We start from the raw sequence: 23,721 nt of genomic DNA on the forward strand, positions 1-23,721 counted from the left end.
GACAGCAGTGTTTATTTTGCAAACATGAAATAAATATCCCTTATGCATGCAAATTCATTTGTTTTACTCAGTTTTTGTGCATTTGCAAACAAGGGGTCTTCACGGCAAGGAAAAACTAGCCATACTAATTCTCAATGTAAAAAACACATGAATGACATTCATGATCAGGCACAGTATTTAGTTCAGAAAGAATAATTTTATTGTATCATATAATGTATCATATATAACATCACATTATCACGTTAGTTATATATCATAAAAATCATTGGGAAATGAGTGTACCCAATACCACACCGCTCTATCTCTTTTATTTAATAATCACTGACTTCTATCTAAATGTGTATATAATACCATGTTTATAAACAAATAAATACTTCAACATAATCATGTTCAACCTCTTTCTCGAAAGAAAAACAAAATGGTTACAATACGATAAAATGCAAAAATCTTTGGTGTATCTATAAAAAAAAAATCAAATTCAATCAAAAATTTGTTGAAATGATTATCATTTTATTGCCTTTTGATACAATAATTGTTTGAATCACTGCACAAAACAGGAGTGGAATGTTTAACAACAAATGAATAATTGGAACACAAGAATACAACATTCCTGTATGCTTTACATTACCATGTATGTGCAGCTTGCCTATCCAAAGCCCATGCAAACACAGTGTATACTGGCATGTGAATATACCTCCACACATGATTGTCCAAATAGCAATCAGTTTATTACGAAGGGTAGAGTGCAAAACAAACATGTATGACAATCTACTCATCTCAATACAGGCAGGTTTTCAAAGCGATATGCACAAAAAGACGCTTCCGGAATGCAACATGGATATAGATAGTGTTTGTTAATTAAAAGTTCTTCTTTTTTACATATCGGAATAAAAAATTAGCTAACATGAATTATCATGAATAAAGTACATGTATATGCATTTACCAGCGCCCTATTCTAATTAACCATGTGATTCTGTGAAGTAAAATGATCACATGATTATCACCAATTATGCAGTTTGCATTCCAGATGCATCTTGTTGTGCCACTACATTAGGCTAAACTACCTTTGGGGGAAAGATGAAAACTGTATCGATTTTGACAGTGACTCTACGGAAAATAAGAATAATAAATAGTCACAAAATATCATTATTGCCAGGCTAAAGACATCTTTAAAAAACCGTTACAGAAACCATCCTTGTATTTAACTCACAAAAACAGTCCAATAAGTGAGAAGGCAGTGTTTTTCTCGTAACGTCTATTCACAATAATGTCATCATCTTGGAATTGCTTGATGTGCATGGTACATGTATGGTCAATCAAATGAAAGCCTATAATGATTCATCTAACAAACTCATATACACGAATTTAACATAACATCAAATATTGTGAAACATGACAAATTAAAACAAAGTTCATGTTAATATTGGAAATAATATCTCTAGTGATATATGAATTACAGACCCTCAGTATAATCATGTTCTCCTTTATCATCTTGCAGTTCTTTATTTCCCTTTTTTGTTTTACTATACTGGTCTTCAGAAAATGCTTTCCTGAATCTACTTTTAATGCTGATATCTTAGAATGAGTTTTTTGTGTTGATTTCCCTTCAGACAACGAATCAAATTCCATAGTTTTGAGATTGAGGTGATTCCCTGTTTTGAAGTGTAAAAGCCCAAAACTTCGTTTTGAACTGGATTGAAGGAAGGCTAGCCTCAAGTCGCATTGTTTTTGCATGCATTGCAAATTTGTAGAAAGATTTTTACGCGACGTACATATACGACGTACGGATACGTACGCGTACAGTCGACGTCACTGATAACTAATGCGAACAAGCGAAGGAGATAGGAAGTGACAGGTAAGAAATGTGTTTCCATTCTTACAGTTTTCATGTGTTTTTCTTCAAAACTCGTGTGACAATGGATGTGTTTAAGTAGTATTATCTTAATCTTTGAGCTTGTTTTGTAATGTTTGAAGTGTAGCACGGGAACAATTTCGTTTACACTTTGCATGCACTTCGGCTTCGTCAAGTGCTCTGGCCCGGAGACAGCGGGACTGCATCTCTCATCGTGCCGTAAGCAAAGGCAGTGAGTGCGCATTGGCTAGCCTTTTGGTTTACGTATGACTATGACACCTCTTGCTCTCATATCTTGGACATTTGTCTGTCTTTTCGCGATAAAATCTTCCGTTTAGCTATCCATTTGTTTTTGTCTTTTTACAATTTTTAGTATACAGAATTACAGATCATCCCAGTCGCAGTCGTTGATTTTTTCTTGCTTATTGAGCGGGCCGAGTAAAAGTCTAGCGATGGAAGTGTATGTGTGTACAGAAGGCTATGTTGTTTTGATAACGAATCTGCGCTGCTGGTATTCGAGATGCGGATGTGAGGCCGGTGTGGATGTTGCAGGCATTTTGTACTCGTGGCACCAAGCCGACCCGTCAGTGAGAGGGCTAGCAAGCGGAAGGTGTCTGATTACAGTGACATCTGTAATTGAACTTTCTAGCACATAACTGCCACAGCCACATGTGCATCAACTACCCTGGAACTGTGTCTAGCTAGCACTAGCAGTAGACAGGTAGTCTAGTCTGTATCCATTGAACATCTACAAGGGCTCACGTAGGCCCCTTGAGTAGCCTCTTTAGTGTTCAACTTGTTCAACTTGAACTTGGAGTTAGCCTTTTCTTTGCAATGAAGTGAAGTGAGCAATACTTTGGTATTGAACTTGAAAACTTGACTATTTAAGTCTTTGGTAAAAGAACAACAAAAGAAAAAATGAATAAGAACAAAACAAAAGCAAAAAACACTTTCTAAGAAATGGTGATGCCACAGAAAATATAATGGTGATAATGTACAATGGTTTTCATAATAACAGTAATTTCAGTAACCAAAATACACAAACAAAACAGCCAAATATAATCTTTGGTAGATCAGCTTACTAATTTAAAAAAAATATGCACAATGACATTTTTGTCTCGCCTGCGTAGCAATAAGCGAGACATAGGCGCCGCTTTTCTGGTGACGGCGACGGCGGCGTTAACATCAAAAACTTAACCTAAGGTTAAGTTTTTGAATTTTTGATATAATTTTGAAAGTATAAGTTCTTAATCAATGAAACTTGGACTGTAGGGTGATCAAGTCTCCCCAATCATGTGAGTAGAATTTCAGGTCACTAAGTTAAGGTCAAAGGTCATTTAAGGTCAACAAACTTGGACTTTGTTGTGGCATCAACATCAAGATTTTCAAAATGCTTCTTCTTCGTTATTTTCAACCGATTTTGATTCTGATTGTTTCATATGATAGGGCTAGGCTAGGAGGGGGATTTAGGGAGATTTCTACACAGAATCGTGAAATTCATTATCTATGCTAATTTATGCAAATTTATTCAAAATCACAAAAAGGCTTCTTCTCCTTCATTTCTCGACCGATTTTGATTTGGTTTGCTTTATATCGTAGAGCTAACTTTGGTACACTAAACTTGTCCACAGAAATTGTTCTCCATTAATTAATTATGGTAATTTATGCAAATTTAGTCCAAAAATAACAAAAATTGCTTCTTTTCTCTCATTTTTTGACTGATTTTGATTTGGTTTGCCTTATCTGGTAGAGCTAAATTTGGAACACTAAACTTCTACACAGAATTGTGAGATTTCGCTCCATTGATTATTTATGGTACTTCATGCAAATGAAATGAAATTATGTCCCTTCCGGGTCATCAAATTGAATATCGCCCTCTAGTGACTAGTCATTTCAAAAAGCTTTAACTTCCTTATTCCTTGCCCGATTATGTTCAAATTTTCACTGATTTTATTCAAATATCTTAAACTTTACGATAAAAGTAACTTGTGTGAAGGTTTTGGTTCCCAGTTGCTAATTACCATATTCATGAATACCTATTAGCATATGCACAAAATGCCATTTGTTTGCGTGTGTACAATTTTGTATGCAGTGAGGATTTTATAAATCTGTTTGTGTGTTCCTACATGTACTATGAGTATTGTGCTGCTAATTATTTCAGAACAATATTTTCAGTTATGAGGCTCAAAACAAGTAAAATTATTAATAGATAGAGAATTAAAATCGTATTTCCTGTTTTTTACATATTTACCGGACGCGCATCTTATTTACTGGACGGTATTTACCGCCGGTAATTACCGCCACCGGTATTTACCGCCCAACTCTGGCTCTATAGGCCAGATTTCTCAAGGGATTTCATTCAAATTTTGAATGAAGGTGTATCTTGGTATAATCTACAAGCCTACAGATTTTGGTGATGCTGCCTCTAGTGTTCCATCTTTTATAGGGTCAAAGGTCATATCATGATAGATATCCTTGTGGCACTCTACACTGTGGTTTGGGATCTAACTGCATTAATCCTTAACAGGTATCTTTCAAACTTTGTATGGAGGTGTATCTTTCTATAATCTACACACCTTTAACTTTTGGTGATGCTGCCCCCAGTGTTCCGTCTTCTATAGGTTTATCTTTTGGATGGTTTGTGTGTGCTCTATAGGCCACATTTTTCGAAGGATTTTGTTCAAATTTTGTATACAGAATCCTGCAATCTGATTGGTCTAAACGAGTTCACATGATTAAATATAGATAAGTACTATCTACCTGAGATAGTACTTTTGTAAAGTAGTTTTTTGCTGCTACCCCACTTGCCCACCCTTGCCCATTGAATACGCATTGCAAAGTACATGTAGGTTACGCGAAATGTCAAAGTCAATGTCAATGTCAAATGAGCGCGCATCGACTGTATTACATGTATGCATGTTGCGCTTTGTAAAATCTAGCTGAAGCTAAACTGTCTGCAGAATCGGATATAAAACAAATATTAGCCTCCTTTACTCGGGCAATGGATACAATTATCATCGCCTCGGTGATCTCGGGGCTACCATCATCCTTCGCCTTGCAGCTCGGGATGATAGTAGCCCCGAGATCACCTCGGAGATAATAGTTTGCACCATTACCCCCGTAGTCGATTAAGATTTGCTTATTAAATTAATGCCTAGTAGTATTACGATTTAATTGTAATAGTCTGATCAACATTTTAGTCTTGTGTGTGGGACTTTCTTAAAGAGAAGGTTGAGTTCTGGGAAGAGGTGAAAAATAATTTGTGAGCATTACTCATTCTTATTATGCAAGTGTGGAAGAACATCAGATAAGACATGTTCCCTGAAAAGCATGGCTCTTCAAATGCCTTCATATTCTAAATATGCATGTAACATCGTAAAAATCGGGGGGCCGGCTTTTTACGCCACGTGTTCATGTAGTCCCATATACATCTTTCTGTGTACAGTGTTAGTAACTTTACCAAGACTTGACCACATTTCTTATCATTTTGATGATTCCAGAACCTTGCAATACACACAAATTCTTATATGCTAGATGATCAACCTTTTCTGGTCGGTTCCACACCGTTTCTTTCACAATGCAATCGCATGACCAGAACTCAACTTCATCTTTAACTTGCTCAGTCTTCAGTGGGTCATATTTCCACTTCCGTTTCTGAACGCACTCGGTACCACGCACAAAGCATGATTCCTTTCTTGCAGCCTCAATTTTGAGCTATAAAAACATCTACCGTCAACTGAAACGATATCCATTTATTTTTTAAAGCATCTTAATTTAACTCAATTGATTATTTTATTGTTTTGAAAGCAGTAACTGTCTTTTCCGTCGCATTATTAGAACAGCAACTTAATCTAACTCCAGTCGCTGCATGCACACGATTTTTAGTGTCAGTGCAGTGGTGAAAATTTTGGGTACCCGGTCCCCGCCGAAATTTTCAAGTCAAACCCGGGTTCGGCAAAACCCGTGATGACTCAGGCCTACTTGGTACAATCTTCACTATTGGGCAATGCTGCCCTCATTGTTTTGTCTTTTATATGGTCAAAGGTCATATACATGTATGTCTTTTATGCGCTCTAACTGCCACATTTCCTGACAGATTTCTTTAAAATGTTGTATGGAGGTGTGTCTTAGTACAATCTACACAGCTTTAGTGTTTGGCGATGCTGCCACCTGTGTTCCGTCTGTTATAGGGTCAAAGGTCATATTTGGTGGCTGTCTTTTGTGCGCTCTAACTGCTACATTTCTTGAAAGATTTTTTTCAAATTTTCTACAGAAATGCATTACTCTAATCTACACACATATTGTTTTGGTGATGCTGCTCCTAGTCTTGATAATAGTCTGAGACACTCTTGACAATCTCTACAATCTCTACGTCATTCTTTTGTTTCGGGGAGGGGATCTTTGTCCCTCCTTTGAACATAAAGATGACACAAAATCGCTGCCACTGCCACTACATTCGCATTGCGCGGCAATACAGATTGCGATATTTCTAGTTAATAATGGTCCGTTTTCACTCTAATTTTCAGATTATCTTTAATTGTACATCAAGCATTGAAGTCACTACCTAAAGCTACAGTCCCATATACGTCCCGGACCGTCCCGGACCATCCCGGACCCCATCCGGGGTGATCCGGGATTCGGTCCGTGTTGACACCGTGTTGGCACCGGGGTGGTCCTGGATGGTCCTGGATGGTCCTGGGCGGTCCGGGAGTCGACCCCGGATGTTTTTGACGGTCAAAAACTGCCGGGGTGGTCCGGGACGGTCCGGGACAATAGTTTGATCCGGGGTGATCCGTGTAGCCACCGTGCTGGGTCCGGGGTCATCCGTAGTGGCGCCGGGGCGGTCCGTGTTGATCCGTGGCAGTCCGGGAGTGAGTTATTGACCGCCCAGGACCATCCAGGACCATCCAGGACCATCCAGGACCATCCAGGACCACCCCGGTGCCAACACGGTGTCAACACGGACCGAATCCCGGATCACCCCGGATGGGGTCCGGGATGGTCCGGGACGGTCCGGAACGTATATGGGACTGTAGCTTAAAAGCATCACACTTTTTTTAACAAAACATCCCGGACCATCCCGGATCACCCCAGACCATGGTCCGGGATGGTCCGGAGTGGTCCGTGCTCGTCCGTGCTGGTCCGGCTTTATATGGGACTGGGGCTTTAGCACCACTATCTCTCCTCTGAACAATGTTACCAAGTCCCTTTAACATAAGAAAAAGGGCATCATGGGGGATCGACGGGTACCGCTTAAGCATTGTTGGCTGTATAGAGGGCGCAAATAGCTATATGTAGTGCATTGGGGCCTTAATATGCCTTACTTTTTAAGATGTTAATAATGCAGGTATATAGTATGAACATGAATAATCCACTTTGTTATGCTCTTCATGAGATGATATAATGGTACATTTTGTATATGAATGAACCATTATTGATTTGTTTGATTATTACTTATTGTTGCAGATTGTTCTGGAGAAAACTTTGGATAAACAGCATCATGTGGAAGTTAATGGTACTGCTGAGTATAGGTTTATGCCAGGTCAAAGGTGAAGTATTTACTGCCCTTGTCGACCTGGAGAATGTCATCTACACTGAGGGAAACCTGTTAGGTGCACTAGATGAGTACATTCAACAGGAGGAGGAGAGACTAGAGAAAATCAAAAGGTAACCCAAAAATAATAAGATGCGATGCTATTGAAAACAGGGCAGTGTTTAATGCCTCAGTCACACCCAAGCCTTTCATTAACCTGGCGCCGGGCGATTTTTACTCAACGACCTTTGGCGCCCGGTAAGACGGGGAAAATGAGAACCGGGCGCCGGTCATTTTCAATTTTTGGCGCCCGGTCTTGGAGATTTAACATTTCCGGTTTCAGAAACTTCCACATGTCTAGCACTAAATGTTCACAAATGTGGCAAAAACTTACTTAATTCAAGTTAAATGTGGACTGAATGAACCCTAAAAAATCATTTTATAATGAGAATCCTAATTAAAATCGCCCTGAAACAATTGCAGCACGAGTACGAGCGACCGCTATCTCCTACTCACAAAAAAAATACACGGCGGTGATGGGCGATTCGCACCCTAAACCTTTGAAATTGCCACGGTAAAAATCAAGACGAGGGCAAAAAAAATGAATAAAATAAAATGAATATATTGATGAGTCTAAGTGAAATCTCCGTTCAAACTAGAAACTTAAAAACTAGAAACTTCCATCAACATTTAAAAAGTTTTGTGATAGCAGCGAATCGGTGGTCTTACCTACTGTAGCTACATGTAGATCTATACCGCGTGCGGTATCCCCCTATTAAAGCTCCCGGCCGCCAAGCTGCCCGGCCTCTGATGGAAATACGGAGTACATAGTAGTTTCGTACTCGTGCACGTTATGAATACGCAGTTCGCACACATTCAATACACAGAACAAGCTCAGCTCAGCGGCGCGTGCACCTCTAAAATGAACCAAATAAGTATTTGCAATCGTCAGTGCTGAACTGTTAGGGACCAAATTGGTACGTAATTATGTTTATTTAGTCTTTTTTCTGACCTAAAATTTTACCATTGAAAATTATGTGATTCCGTTTAAAATTGTGTTATTTTTTTACTGAAAACCATTGAAATTTAAATGTGAGTGAATATTTGTACTATTGTCCCACATACTGATATATGTGTTATAACGAAACATGCAAAATCCAATGCCGGATTTTTTTCCTGTATAATCGGTATAAAGCTAGTTTCATAGACAGAAATTGAATTTTGTTATAAAAAACCCGTAAATAAATATTAATGATGTTCCTATACCCCAGAAATTTTCTTACAACTGTTTATTTAAATTATATTATTTATATATGATGCCAGACCCATTCATTGTCATTGATGCATGATTTCTGTCTACGAAATGAAACTGACTTAGCCTTTGCCTTTAGAATTAGAGTCTAGGGTCTATACGGGGAAGAAGAAAAAACTGGCCATGATTTTGCATGTTTCGTTTTAAGAAATAAATCGGTATGTGGGACACAGAAAGATTATTCACTAACATTTAATGATTTTAAGTTATAAATAACACAATTTTAAATGGAATTACAATTTATAATGCGATTGCATTGTCCATGATAAAAATTTGGGACAAAAAGACTAAATAACATTATTGCGTTCCAATTTTGTCACTAGCAGTATGATGGCTAAGGAAAAACACAATTTATTGTTACAGCTTACAATATGGCTAAGATAAGAAAATAGCATCCTTAAGAAAGTAACCCCCCCCCCCCCTTTTTTTTCAAAAGTAGCCCCCACTTTTCTTAAAGTTGCCCCTTGTTTAGTTTTTTTTAGGCAATTGGAAAAGTAGCCCACATAAAAAAATTAATTCCTAGCCTGCGTGTCAGTGATAATATTTTGTTATGAAAACCATCAAGTTGAACAAAACACACATTTTACGAAGTTTTAGTTTTAGTAATGTGTAAATCATACAGTAAACCACCTGTTTAACAGAAAGTGAATAAATCCTGCTTGGAATTTAAGCAGGGAAAATCAAGTTTGTTAAAAATACAGCCTTTAAAAAAAGCCCCCATGAGCTCCAAAAAAGCCACCGCAAAAAAAATTAAGGGGGGCTATTTTTATAAGGGAAAATCAGAAAAAGCCCTCGTTAAAAAAGGTAAATTTTTGGTACTGTCGCTCTGATCTTCCGATCCGATCAAAGCCCCAACTTACAGGCTTACTTTATAGTGTACTGATAGACTAATGACAATGGGTAATGAATAAATAACAGGTAACGGTTAACAAATAATTTAAAAGAATACACATTTCATCAATTTTGGAAACGGCTCCTGGTCCTGGAAAACGGCTCCCGGTTCTCTACAAAATTTAAGGACCGGGAGCCGCTTTTTCAGATATTTGGCTCCCGGTCTGCTTTGACTTAAGAAAAGGCTTGGTCACACCTTTGCATATTTGGCTTGCGTATTGCTGTGTATTGCCCGAACGCAGACATAGGCATACCAATAAAGCGCAACGAAACATGGTCACTACTTAGGCATGAGATATTTATTATTGCTGTCGTTCCGATGCAGGATCCTGCATGGAACGATCGGCGCCGATTTGGTACGCGCACTTTGCCTGACTGCAGTCTCCAAATTTAATTATCAAATTGAAATCGTCGCGACGCAAGAGGACGAATTTGGTACGCGCACTTTGCCTGACTGCAGTCTCCAAATTTAATTATTAGTTTGAAATCATCGCGACGCAGGAGGACGAATTTCAGTGCGCACATGCACAGCAATCATAAAAGGATGCGCTAGCTGAAGACACAGCGCGGCCGCTACGTACTCTCAGCCTAGCTAGCCACGTTGGCTATCTCCGCGCATGGTATAGGCGCAAGCCAAATGGAGTGAGCGAGCTAGAGCGTTGGAATTGCAGAGCAATGTGATTGAGATTATTCCTGATTAGTTTTTATTACAAGCTATAGATCGATGGGTTTTACAATAGTGAAGTTTGTTTGCTAACAATTTAATTTCAAGCTATAGATCTAAGTATGCAAAATATAAATTGCTTGGGTTTTATCAACACATTCCATGATAAATCTAACCTCAATTCTGTCCACGACCTCGTGTAAAAAAGACGTATCGACACGTAAATCTTGACCCATTAAAATCTAAACCTTTTGTTTATGTTTGGCTGAGAGGTATATTGCGCAATTCTGAACTGGAGTTCTATTTTGAGATTTGAATGCGAGGAGACAAAATGCCGCCCATTTGAACCCTTGAACTTTGTTTGAACAAAGGCCCTGCGCGCAATTCCTTGGGTGTTGATAAACAAACATGAGAAAAGATGGAGACAAGAGAGAGGGAGAGGAAGGGGTACACTTGGAAGATGGAGGGAGGGAAAGAGCGAGAGAATAGATTGATGGGGAAATTAAGTCTACGACAGTCAAAATCGGGATAGATGTGAAAATCAATTGTTAATAAAGACGATAAAGTATCAAGTTATTTATTTAATACCCATGATTCTTTTTATAAAATTCTAATCGTAATAATGCGAAACTAATCTTGTCTAGTGTTCCTATTATTTAGACAGTCATTTTGAGCTCCTCGATCTATTCGCGGTGTAGGCCTATTTTGTTGCTTGTTTGTGTGTTTGTGTGGTTGTGATGTGCCTGTTTGAATTAGGCCCTACTTGTCATGTCATGTCGGTTATTTTTTTCGAAAATTGAAACAATGATACAAAATTTTGATTATAAAATTCAGCAATTTTATTAAAAATTGTTACGATCGATATGATTGAGGAGTCTTAAGTTCGCAATGCTAAGATCACGATACCAGTCATGACTCATGATAGCGAATTATCTCAGTGGTGATTTTAGAATTAAATCCCTTTTCTGCAGTATTTTAATGAATAGTCAAATATGGATCTCTGTTTAGTGACAATAAATATTCATTAAATTATTACACAAAGAAAACGATTCGTTGTACCGTTCTCGACTATTAATGTCCACCCCCCCCCCCTCCTCCCCTCCAGCCGCAGCGTGGGAGCTTTGACATTTCATTAAATTACTAGAGAAAGAAGACGATTCGTTGTACCGTTCTCGATTATTAATCCTTGTCTGATTTCAGTTTCCCCCCCTCCAGTGCGAAGCGTGGAAGCTTTATATCATTAAATTATTAGAGAAAGAACTCGATTCGTTGTACCGTTCTTGACTCTTAATCCTTGTCTGAATTCAGTCCCCCCCCCCCCCCCGTCCCGTGCGAAAGCTTTGACATTTCATTACATTTTTAAAGAAGGAAGACGATTCGTAGTACAGTTCTTGACTCTTAATCCTTGTCTGAATTCAGCCCCCCCCCCCCCCCCCCGTCCCGTGCGGAAGCTTTGCGGTTTCATGAAATTTTTAGAGAAAGAAGACGATTCGTAGTACCGTTCTTGACTCTTAATCCTTGTCTGAATTCAGCCCCCCCCCTCCTCCTGCGCGAAGCTTTGACGTTTCATTAAATTACTAGAGAAAGAAGACGATTGGCGTTGTATACCGTTCTCGATTATTAATCCTTGTATCAATTCAGCCCCACCCCCCCCCCCCCCCGTCCCGTGCGGAAGCTTTGACATTTCATGAAATTATTAGAGAAAGAAGACGATTCGTTGTACCGATCTTGACTCTTAATCCTTGTCTGAATTCAGTCCACCCCGCCCCCCCCCCCCGTCCCGCGCGGAAGATATGACATTTCCTTCAATATTAGAGAAAGAAGACGATTTCTCGACTATTAATGCTTATCTAAATTCAGTCCCCCCCCCCCCCCTCTCGTCCCGTGCGGAAGCTTTGACATAATCATTAAATTACTAGAGAAAGAAGACGATTTCTCGACTATTAATGCTTATCTAAATTCAGTCCCCCCCCCCCCCCATCCAAGGCGGAAATATGACATTTCGGAAATTATTTGAGAAAGAAGACGATTTGTGTACCGTTCTCGACTATTAATGCTTATCTAAATTCAGTCCCCCACTCCCCTCCAGCGCGAAGCGTGGAAGCTTTGACATTTCATTAAATTACTAGAGAAAGAAGACGATTCGTTGTACCGTTCTTGACTCTTAATCCTTGTTTGAATTTAGTCCCCCCCCCCCCCCGTCCCGTGCGGAAGCTTTGACATCAAATTACTAGAGAAAGCAGACGATTCGTTGTACCGTTCTCGATTATTAATCGTTGTCTGAATTCAGTTCCCCCCCCCCCTCCAGTGCGAAGCGTGGAAGCTTTGACACTTCCTTAAATTATTAGAGAAAGAAGACGATTCGTTGTACCGATCTTGACTCTTAATCCTTGTCTGAATTCAGTCCACCCCCCCCCCCCGTCCCGCGCGGAAGATATGACATTTCCTTCAATATTAGAGAAAGAAGACGATTTCTCGACTATTAATGCTTATCTAAATTCAGTCCCCCCCCCCCCCTCTCGTCCCGTGCGGAAGCTTTGACATAATCATTAAATTACTAGAGAAAGAAGACGATTTCTCGACTATTAATGCTTATCTAAATTCAGTCCCCCCCCCCCCCCATCCAAGGCGGAAATATGACATTTCGGAAATTATTAGAGAAAGAAGACGATTTGTGTACCGTTCTCGACTATTAATGCTTATCTAAATTCAGTCCCCCACTCCCCTCCAGCGCGAAGCGTGGAAGCTTTGACATTTCATTAAATTACTAGAGAAAGAAGACGATTCGTTGTCCCGTTCTCGATTATTAATCCTTGTCTGAATTCAGTTTCCCCCCCCCCCCTCCAGTGCGAAGCGTGGAAGCTTTGACATGTCATTAAATTATTAAAGAAAGAAGTCGATTCGTTGTACCGTTCTTGACTCTTAATCCTTGTTTGAATTTAGTCCCCCCCCCCCCCCCCGTCCCGTGCGGAAGCTTTGACATCAATAAATTACTAGAGAAAGCAGACGATTCGTTGTACCGTTCTCGATTATTAATCCTTGTCTGAATTCAGTTCCCCCCCCCCCCTCCAGTGCGAAGCGTGGAAGCTTTGACATGTCATTAAATTATTAGAGAAAGAAGTCGATTCGTTGTACCGTTCTTGACTCTTAATCCTTGTCTGAATTCAGCCCCCACCCCCCCCCCCGTCCCATGCGGAAGCTTTGACATTTCCTTAAATTACTAGAGAAAGAAGACGATTCGTTGTACCGTTCTTGACTCTTAATCCTTGTCTGAATTCAGCCCCCCCCCCCCCCCAGTCCCGTGCGGAAGCTTTGACATTAATTTTCCTTAAATTAAAAGAGAAAGAAGTCGATTCATTGTACCGTTCTTGACTCTTAATCCTTGTTTGAATTTAGAATTTAGCAAGTTGGCTTTCATGTTATGTTTGAGCACCCAATAAAAAAAAAATTAAAAAAAAATTAAAAAATAATCCTTGTCTGAATTCAGTTCCCCCGCCCCCGATCGCAAAAAGTCTCCATGTTCGACAAGAATTCATGGCCTATCCAATGGCCAACAGACTCTTGGGTGTAATTCCTTGTTTATTAGATGAACTAGTTGTAGACAAAACGATAGTAATTATGAATTTGGATTTGCCAAATTGTCATCATAGCTGTGTGCTTTTAACTCGCCCCTTTGAGGTTACGTCAAAAATATAAAATTCGCATACCTGTATAAAAGGTCATGACTTAAAATATATATTTATATGAAAGGATTCCAAAATTGCGAAAGAAAAAGAAAATGAGGTAGAACATAATATGGTGGCGACTTTTGATTGAAAATATTTCACATCAAAATCCTCCCCCCCCCCCCCCCCCCCTGGATGGCAATCTCATTGTCATAAAAGTAAGAGGGGTTACAGCATGGAGATATAAGAAGAGATCTCCATGGTTACAGTACGTGATTACATTTCCCAGACATGTTTTGACAGTTCTTATCTAAGATATATGACACGCCCCAGCCAGCTGAAACCAAGAAGTTACAGGGCTTGTATAGTCTGCCAATTCAGACTTCATACCACTTGGAATACCTCAGGAGAATAAATGACAACTGAAAACAAGCAAACATTTGCTTTCAAAAAATAAACTTGCAAATTATTATTTAGCCAATGAGAAGACCCTTTTCGAGTAGAAGACAGTTTCATTATGATTTGGATATACAGTAGCACTCCGATAGACTTTTAAAGAAATTAGTCTCAAAGCTGATTATCGATTGGCACAGGCTTGCAATTAACACCGCCCACCAACGTACGCCCAAGCAGTGTGTTGTACATTATCTGAGCACATGTTTTTTTGTGTGTGTGTGGATATAGCGTTGGGTTCAGTTGTGATGACCTAGAAATTCTATCATAACTCCGTCATGTGTGTTCGGATGTAGAAGAAATTATTTTGTCGCGTTTATAACCAACGCACAGTTGTAGCAGGGAGGTGTTTTAGAAACTCACATACCCTGGTTGTAGCAGTCTTCTTGGTTGTAGTACAATTTATTTCACTCTGTCATTTTTATAAACAAATTACGCACAGTTGTACTTGTAGCAGTAGAAATTACTTAAACTCTGTCATGCTTATAAAAAAACGCAGAATTTGTAGTAGAAGTTATTAAACTCCGTCATGTTTATAAACAAACACACGGTCTTAATTAGAACAAATACGTTTAAACTCTGTCATGTTTAAAAACAACCAAATACCGGTAGTTGTAGTAGAAATTATTTTAACTCCATGATTAATCATGTTTATAAACAAACGCATATTTGTAGTAGAAATCATTTTTAAATGTAATGTTTATAAACAAATTACACACATGCAATTGTGGTAGAAATTATATTAACTCCGTGATGCTCATAAACAAACGCACATAATTTGTAGTAGAAGTTATTTAAACTCCGTCATGTAATATAAACAAACACACGGTCTTTGAAGAAATTATTTTAAACTCCGTCATGTTTAAAAACAACCAAACAGTTGTAGTAGAAATTATTTTAACTCCGTCATGTTTATTAACAAACGCACGATTGTACGTAGAAATTATTAGTAAATGTCATGTTTATAAACACACGCACAGCTGTGGTAGAAGTTATTTTAACTCCGACTTGTTTATAATATAGAAATGTCAATGTCAGGACACTCGATACATAATTTTGTGTCGTGCGCATGTACAGTGTACCGGCTTAAACGCTTGCCAGCGCTGCGCGTATATATATTAAATCAATTAATCCTACTGCAGTCGGACGATTATCACGCCGTCGCGTTCTGGCGCAGTGTTGTATAATATTTGTACTCCTGTCACTGATCATTGCGCCGATCGTTCTGGAGCGCGCATTGCAGGATCCTGCATCGGAACGACAGCAATAATAAATATCTCATGCCTTACTCAATAGTCAATACGCAGACTAGCGCATAGGCCTGCCTTGGTCCCTTCTTGTTTTAAAATTTTCTAAACTATCGCAAGCAAACGCAAGGTCAAATCGCCTACGAGTGGCAACTGGTGAATGCAAGCAACAGCGAGTGGTAGCGCAGGTATATGCAATCATATGCACCTCTTTTTTTTTGGAGGGTGTGTCACTGCCTATAGCTGCGTTCCCTGCACGATTTACCTCGTTTTAGCTCGGTGTCGTTCGCATGATTGTGCGTATTGTTGCGCTGATGCTCGCTTAACGCTCCCTGTAGCAAGAACCGCTGTGATTGCTGCGAGTCTAGCTTGTACGCCGTTCGATTTAGCTTATATCGGCAATAAAAAAAAATGTTCATTCGCCTCTGCTTCTTCCAGCTGAACCAAATGCTTTAGCTCTTGCAAGGCAGAGTATTGATATAACCCCCAGAGATGCCAACCGTTACGGTTTTGCCGCATTTGTTACGGTTTTAATGCTCTTTTTACGGCGTTACGGTAAACAATCAAAAGGTTACGGGAAAACGATAAATAAAAGTACATTATAGCCTCCGTACACAGCGCCAGAGATGCCAACTGTTCCGTTTTTGCCGTATTTGTTCTGTTTTTTCGCTATGAATACGGCAGTACATTTTTTGTATGTTTTGTTACATTTTTTAAATTTTTTAAATTTTTTAAATTTTTTTTTAAATTTTTTTTTTTTTAGTCAGACGTTTTTCTTAATTTCTGATCATGGGCTTTGTGTCGAAGACTTCGGTGATTCATCGGGCGCATTGCAAGTGCGGTATACATGTACGGTGTGTTGTTGTTCATGAACGCCGGGCCTAGCGGCCTGGGCTGGTGTGTCTGTGGTACTGGTGAGTGTACGTGTGCGTGTGTAGGATACATGTTCTGCCATTTGACTGTGGATTTGAATTTGCCGTTCGACGCTTGAACGAGGTGTTTTCTTCTTGAATATTATCATGGATTCACTCAAAAGATCGATTACCCAAGGAGGAGATCCTTTGGCTGCAAACTAAGGCTGTGCACAACAGTGTAATGAGGTACCCGAGTACACTCCCAGGCTTACAAGCAAATACTCGAATATTCGGATGCCATGTTTTTTTATAATTTTTTTGATTTTTTTTTTTTTTTTTTTGCCAGTTGAAGGCGCCGATTTGATAATAATAATAACAGTAAACAATGCTGTTTTAAAAACCGAAGATGGCAGAATAATCCATTTTCCTACAAGTCCATACAGAAATCCAGACATTTGGTCCCAGTTTCTGAGTGGTGAGTTTGACAGTGCTTGAGTTGGGAAACATTTTTACCGACGGCACCATGCCAGCTGCCGCCGCTCACCCAGGCACGGGTAAGCGTCGGCCTGGACAGATTTTTTTTTTTTTTTTGCGGCCGAATATTCGGGTACGAGAAAACATGAACAATCCCAACACAATTATGATCAACTTGGCAGTGACAGAGCACAATTCCAGGCCCAAAATTCATTAACAGTGTTTGAGTGGGATGTTGGTGAACTTGTACAATTGACCGTTTCATGAAACAATGTTATGGGGTACCGGTATATAAATCTGTAGACAAGTTTCACAAAGCCATCACCAGGTGGAGATTTTAAGTCCTATCCTCGACAATACAAGCTACATGCGATAATACAAGCTGCTTTCATGACATTGCCCCTTCTTATTTATGTGAACTTTTATCATTATATCGGCCTACTCGTACTTTAAGTTCAAGCTCAAAATCATTATTCATTGTTCCTCCCACCTCAACCAAAACATACGGTGAACATTCTTTTACGCACGCCTCCTCAGTTTTATGGAATTCACTTCCAGATCCCATGAGAAATCACAATAATTTAAACAAGTTTAAGGTTTCTCTTAAAACGTATTGATTCAATGTTAAAAGTGTACACTCATGAACTCAGCGTCCAACACTACATGTACTTCTTTGCTTCTAAGTGGATTTTCTAATTTGTATGACTTTTTCTTGTAATTCTTTCCTTTCTATTTGAAGCGCATAGAGACATGCTATCCTGTAATGTGTTATGCGCTATAAAAGAACTGAGTATTATTATTATTATTATTATGTAGACAGGAAACTCATAAGAGACAGCCTGATGTACATATATGTGGAGTTGCAGTCTCAGTCAATTCCAAATATACCACATCCTGTGAACATTGTTACATACATTGTTACCTTCCATACCAATGTAATTATTCCCTAAGTTGTGAATAATAATTATACAAAAAACAGACAACCTTCCACCTGCAGTTATAAACTATTTTCCAGTTACATGTTGATATTAGTTTCTTTTAGATGATCATAAAACATGTCTAAACGCAGACGAGAGAAATTTTAACATGAGATACAAAACAACTTAGCCCTTCAATAAGGTAGGCTATATATGTATGTATGTTAGGGGCCTCAGTAATTGTTACACATATCGACTGCTATGAAAGGCCTGGCTGTTTTATATGCTCAAGGAGGCAAGGAGCCAGGCCTCAAATATTAAAGCAGTCTATACGTCTTTTATATACCGAATCGACAAAGAAAATCTACCGTGAATTCTTACCTTATCCTTTTCTTGAGTAAAGATTGGTTAAAACTTCACAGAAAATCTTAGACACTGTCTGTTAATCTTCGCTGGACAGATGACTGAATGTTCCAATCATTTGGGAATCACTGACGAAAAGCACTGTATGATATCCGCAGAGACGCCAAGTTGAAAGATCAGCAATGCGTGACATTTTCATGATTCGGCGATAGCGTTTTTTTTTTAGAGCGTGCGTGAGGGCGTTTCCAGACCCTCTAAATGCGTGACGTCACGCCTAATGCATGACACTTGGTAGCTCTGTATCCGTGTTTGTGAATGTTTTGAAAGATTTACTAAAGTAAACTGTATTTTACTTTATAATATATTTGAAAGGCGACACATGACTTTGTGAGGATTACATTGAATACCAGACTCCTTGATGTACAGTAGGCTGCATTGCAGGCCTACAGTGTGTATTAGTTTGCATGCACAAACTAAACATGTGAAAGGTTAGGGTTATGGAATATGAGTAATCAATTATGGACCCAAGTCCCAAGCATTCCTTGTTTACTATTATCCCTAGTCCATGTACAGTACATGTATGTGCAGCCAGTGCATGTACTGCTAGGCAGTACTATCACTTGTGTTGTTCAAAGTACTTTATGGGTCATTTTACAATCAGGGTACACACCTTGTCTCACTTGGGGTGAAAAAAAAGTTCCTTTGATTCTTCTAAATTTTTGTTAGTGTGTTGTATACAAGTAATACTTGTAAAGTCTGTAAAATTTCAGGGCTACAAGTGTCAAACTTTTTTTCTTTCAAGCATGAAACATGTCCTTAATGAAAAAATAGGGTAAGTGTCACCTGCTGACATTATGCAGAAAGAAAATATTTATTGCTTCTTTGAATGACATACATGTAGAGCGTGTTTATGCTTCACTTTTGAAGGCAGAATGAGCGATTTGTAACGCTCATCGTAATCGCAGTTCCACCGTGTACTGTTTATGCTAACTTCTCTGGCTCCTCCAGGCAATTCTCCCTGTGTGGGCTTAATTGGTCTTCCAGCTGGATTTCGCAAACCTTTACTGTGCATGCTACGTAGACCCACTAGAGGTCAGTGCGTTGACCCCATTTAAACGCGTTTACAAATTGTAAACGCATCTTTTTGTGAGTTTACGATCGGCGATCGTGATCGCCGTTTTTCAGTGATTCTACAAAAGTGAGCATGGACACAATCGTGTTTTTAACTAAACGCATAACAGATGCCTGATTCTGGCCAGAAAAAGTGAAGCATAAACACGCCCATAGTTAGATAACTTGATGATATGGAATCAGAATTCAACCCAATTGTTCAAGTGCAAAATGGTCTTATTCGTGTAAAATTCAATTTTGCATCTTTTGCATCAAACCACAAAATGATGGACTGACATCATGAAGTTACTGATTAAAAAAAAAACAGAGCAATTTGACCCTATATTCTGTACTGCACAGCTACACATGGTAAGGGTGCTTTCGCATACCAACTTCCAGAATAAAAAGATAAAGGGTTCTTGAGATATGTGGCGTAAAAAAATAATAGGAGAGGACATTATTTTTGACATGCAATTGGAACTGCCTGATACAATTATGATTCATTATTTCATGGCATAAATGAAACTGGAAAAATGTAAGGTTTATTAGAACATATTTTATCCCTGTTAGCACCCTTTTATGATCTGCATGTAGATCTTCAATCACCCATCGTAGAGAAATTATCTTCTCCCTCACTTTAAGACTTACATGTACTAGTACCGGTAATGTAAAAAAAAAATGGATTCTAATTGAACTAAATATTTTCAGAAGATACATGTACCTGGACAATACTGTGATTCTATAGTTACAAGTATTTAGGAATAGTGTAGTATTAATGACTTTTTATATGCCCCCCCCCCAAAAGAGTCAACTTATGACACCACCTTGGCCTTTCTCTAGTTTACCTGCACAGTTTTTTTTTATGAGTGTATCTTTGAGAGTAGACTAGATCTAAATTCTAGTCTAAGCAAGATGTTTTTACAATTTTGGGGGTGGGCCGGCCCTGTGGGGAATATGGAAAAAAAACCTGCGCTTTCATATGACACCTCACTTATTGAGTATCACCTTCAGGATCACAAGCAATATTAGTTTGAATCTCTGGTAATTAAAACATCGACCAATTTAGCATGAGTGCGCAATTCGCAATGGCCAATGCATCATGATGCATAGGGATGTGTGCAATCTCTATGGGAAGGATTTTAGCACTTCTAGACCTACTTACTAGAATCTAGGCCTACTAGATCTATTTTGAAAAAAATTTATGGAGAATTTAACGTACCCTTTTTGGTGCTCTTACTGTCAGCAAGTCTTGCATTTGATCATCAAGAAGTTGAAATCTTGGGAGACTTTCTTCAGCCATTTTTGCCTTCGGTTTGGAATTTAGTACGACCGAGATTGAAATTACCGACCAATTCTTCGCACACGTACGGTATCCTCGATCGCTCAAACCAGTTTTTACATGTGAACCTATGGGTATTTCACCAAGACTGAACTATTTTCCCGGTAACCATGGTAACTGGAATTTTACCGGGAATTTTACAGGAATAGTTAAAGTTTATGACTGCTATTTAGACCAATCAGATGGCTGGATTTCTTAAGTGAGGTATATATCAGTGTTTTGAAGATTTTACATGCTTTACACTAACATTCGGAGAGGACATTATTTGTTGTAACCCTGTTCGTTCGTTCGTGTCTCCTTAGATCAAGATTAATGTAATCTTGATCTTCGGAGTAGTTGCTACAACCGGCCGTGTCAGACACGTTGCCCCGGGGTGCGAGATAGGACTCTTGTAGCGTGCCCCCATTTAAAACAATTATACAATAACTAGCAGGACCCGCGGAAATCCGCGGGATTCTAGAGGTGGGCGGGGGGGGGGGGGGGGGGGGGGTGTAAATAGATATATAGAGACTGTCTAAATTAAAACCACCAAGAACTTTATTTGCCATTCAGGCCATTAAAAAAATATACATGTTTAGCGTCCCCGCCCGCTTTTTTTTTAAATATTTTATTTTTTTATTTTTTTTATTTTTGAAAGAAAAAAAACAGCGTTCCCGCCTGCTTCCTTTTTGGGGGCCGCCTCCTATTTTTTTTTTATTTATTTATTTATTTTTTTTAATTAATTTTTTTTTTTTGAAAGAAAAAAAACATGAAAAGCACTGCTAAAATGTATTTCTGATTTTAAATAAGAAAAAAAAAAATTGTCGGCCGCCATCTTGAAAAATAGCCCGAATGTCAGGGTAAATGTACGGAGCGGCCATTTTGAAAGAAAAAAAAAAAGGGCCTCCTCCTTCCCATTTTTCGAAAAAACAGGATGCTAAAATTTTTTTTTTTTTAATTTGGCCTTATATAAAAATTAAAAAAACGATCCAACTGTACCGGTAATTATTCTTTAAGCCACTGGAACTGCGTAGAGTTCCGTAGTGTGGCGTACCGACTATGCAGAAATTAGGCTGCGTATTAATGGGAAAATAGTCCCTGCGTAGGTTATGCGTAGGCTGGCGTACAGGTTTGCTTATGGTTGCTTACTGTGTGGAAAGCTTTTACTGCTTTGATCTGGCGTAGGGTAGCGTACTGTTGCGTAGGCATGTAGCGTAGTGTTGCGTAAAAAGGCTGCTTTCTGCGTCAAGTTTCTACGCCGAAAGTACGCAAAAAAAATTAAACATGTTGAATTGTTTTCTTTCATCTTGCGTACCCCTTTTCGTTCCTCAGCATATAGTAACGTAGGCCAGCGTAATTTGTACGCAACACTACGCAACTCTACGTATTGACCCCACGCCAATTAGTGACCCGCAAGTGTCACAAATAAAGTATTAAAAATATGCTCATCTGACCCTAATTAAACACCTAAACCCCCCGAGCTTTCGGGGGTTTATGGACTCTTGAAACCCGTGGACCCCACGCCTATATTATATATACACTCAACTCGCTGCGATCTGATCTCGATCTCCCACACCCCCCCCCCCCAACTTTGAAGAACGTAACCCCCGAGCTTTTGGGGTTTTTATGGCCCCTTGAAACCCGTGGACCCCACGCCTATATTATATATACACTCAACTCAGGACCCGCGGAAATCCGAGGGATTCTAGAGGGGGGCGCAGGCAAAAAATTAAGTTTTTCATTTCGGGGGCTCCATTTCAAATTTTTGGGAAATTTTCGGGGACTACTTTTTCCAACTTTCGGGGGCTCTTTTTTCTGGGGCTACTTTTTCATTAATTCATAAAAGGATAGGCCTACACTTTGTTGAGATTTGTTTAGTAGGCTCAGGACAGGTTTCAGGCTTCCTATACTTCATAATTGCCTATTTAAAAAAACAACATTTTTCTAGTTCAATAACTAAGTTTTCATGCATTGATTTGATGCAAGAACTGTAACATAATAGACCCTAGATTGTGATTATTTCTGACCATGAATTTCGATAATCATTTTTCAAAGTAAAATTTTCACAAGAAAATCAGACAGTCGTTTAAAAACGTAAACATTAGTAATACTTTTACTAATTCTAAGATCAGGTTTCGTAAATCTATTCACGAAACTATATTGAAATCGCGGCAATAATGATGCAAACCAACAGATAACAATTTCAAAGTGTCAAATCTCTTCGACTCGAGCTCAGCTCAGCTGAACTCACACACACACACACACAGTGTAACTCCAGAAAGCTCGAACCCCGGCGCCGCAGGCCTCGGACGCCTGCGGTGCGCGGAGCCGGTGTTGGAGCTTGCTGGAGTTAAATTGCAGCTCACACACACTGCACAGCAGCACTGCACTGACTGAAGGCAGCTTGCGACTGAATTGTCAGTCCAATGGTTTTCTTGTGAAAACTTTCCTTTAGAAAATGATAATCAAAATTTAGTAGCATGGCCGTAATAATCACAAAATAAGCTTTCATTTCATACCTCCATTCACGACACCTATATAAAAATCGCGGCAATAATGATGGAAATAGGTCCCTAAGTTTGGACGTGGACGGGAAGCTTCGTGTGTATCTCTGTGGCTCGTGCAGCTACTATACAATGGATATCCTATAGAAAGATGCTTTACTCGGGTAAGCCCGACCCTGTGCGTCGTGCATTTAATACGCAACTTAATGTGAGTGGACAGTCATCGGTCGTGTGTCTACGGATGCAATGTTGAATATCCATGAGGTATCTCTGTCGTCACGCATATCCTGCATTATGCATGTCGCGTCTGTTTTCGCCCTGGACGTCGACACGGAGGAGGACCTCGGGCGGAGTATAGCCAATTCGCTAGAGTAGACTCTCCCGCGGACGACGGCACCGGGCACGGGTACCCCGAGGGCAGGGTTCAGGAGGAGATAGCCGCACCAACTTGGGTCGGCGATCTCATTAAAAAACAATAGAATACAAAGGCCGGCGGAGACGTCATGCCCCCCCGCGGAGCCTTAGCGTATTACTATTATAGACAGTTAACATTACATTTAATTA

The 23,721-nt window shown here is 39.4% G+C and overlaps 1 protein-coding gene across 6 annotated transcripts in view; it reads left to right on the forward strand.

The window, feature by feature from the left end:
• Positions 1 to 1,788: 1,788 nt before the first annotated feature.
• Positions 1,789 to 23,721, forward strand: part of LOC592929 (prolyl 4-hydroxylase subunit alpha-1) — a 65,168-nt gene continuing 43,235 nt past the window's right edge. For 4 of the 6 annotated variants that reach the window (XM_030979210.1, XM_030979212.1, XM_030979211.1 and 1 more), the window contains exons 1-2: positions 1,993 to 2,084; positions 7,319 to 7,519. In XM_030979210.1, the coding sequence (XP_030835070.1) occupies positions 2,008 to 2,084; positions 7,319 to 7,519 (278 nt within the window). In that variant the 5' untranslated portion in view covers positions 1,993 to 2,007. Of the gene's footprint in view, positions 1,856 to 1,992; positions 2,085 to 2,503; positions 2,697 to 7,318; positions 7,520 to 23,721 lie in introns of those variants that run through there. The other 2 variants (XM_030979213.1, XM_030979214.1) reach the window with 2 other exon arrangements.

Source organism: Strongylocentrotus purpuratus, unplaced genomic scaffold, assembly GCF_000002235.5.
Source record: "Strongylocentrotus purpuratus isolate Spur 01 unplaced genomic scaffold, Spur_5.0 spur5_scaffold_10, whole genome shotgun sequence".
In the NCBI taxonomy this organism is placed as follows: domain Eukaryota; kingdom Metazoa; phylum Echinodermata; class Echinoidea; order Camarodonta; family Strongylocentrotidae; genus Strongylocentrotus; species Strongylocentrotus purpuratus.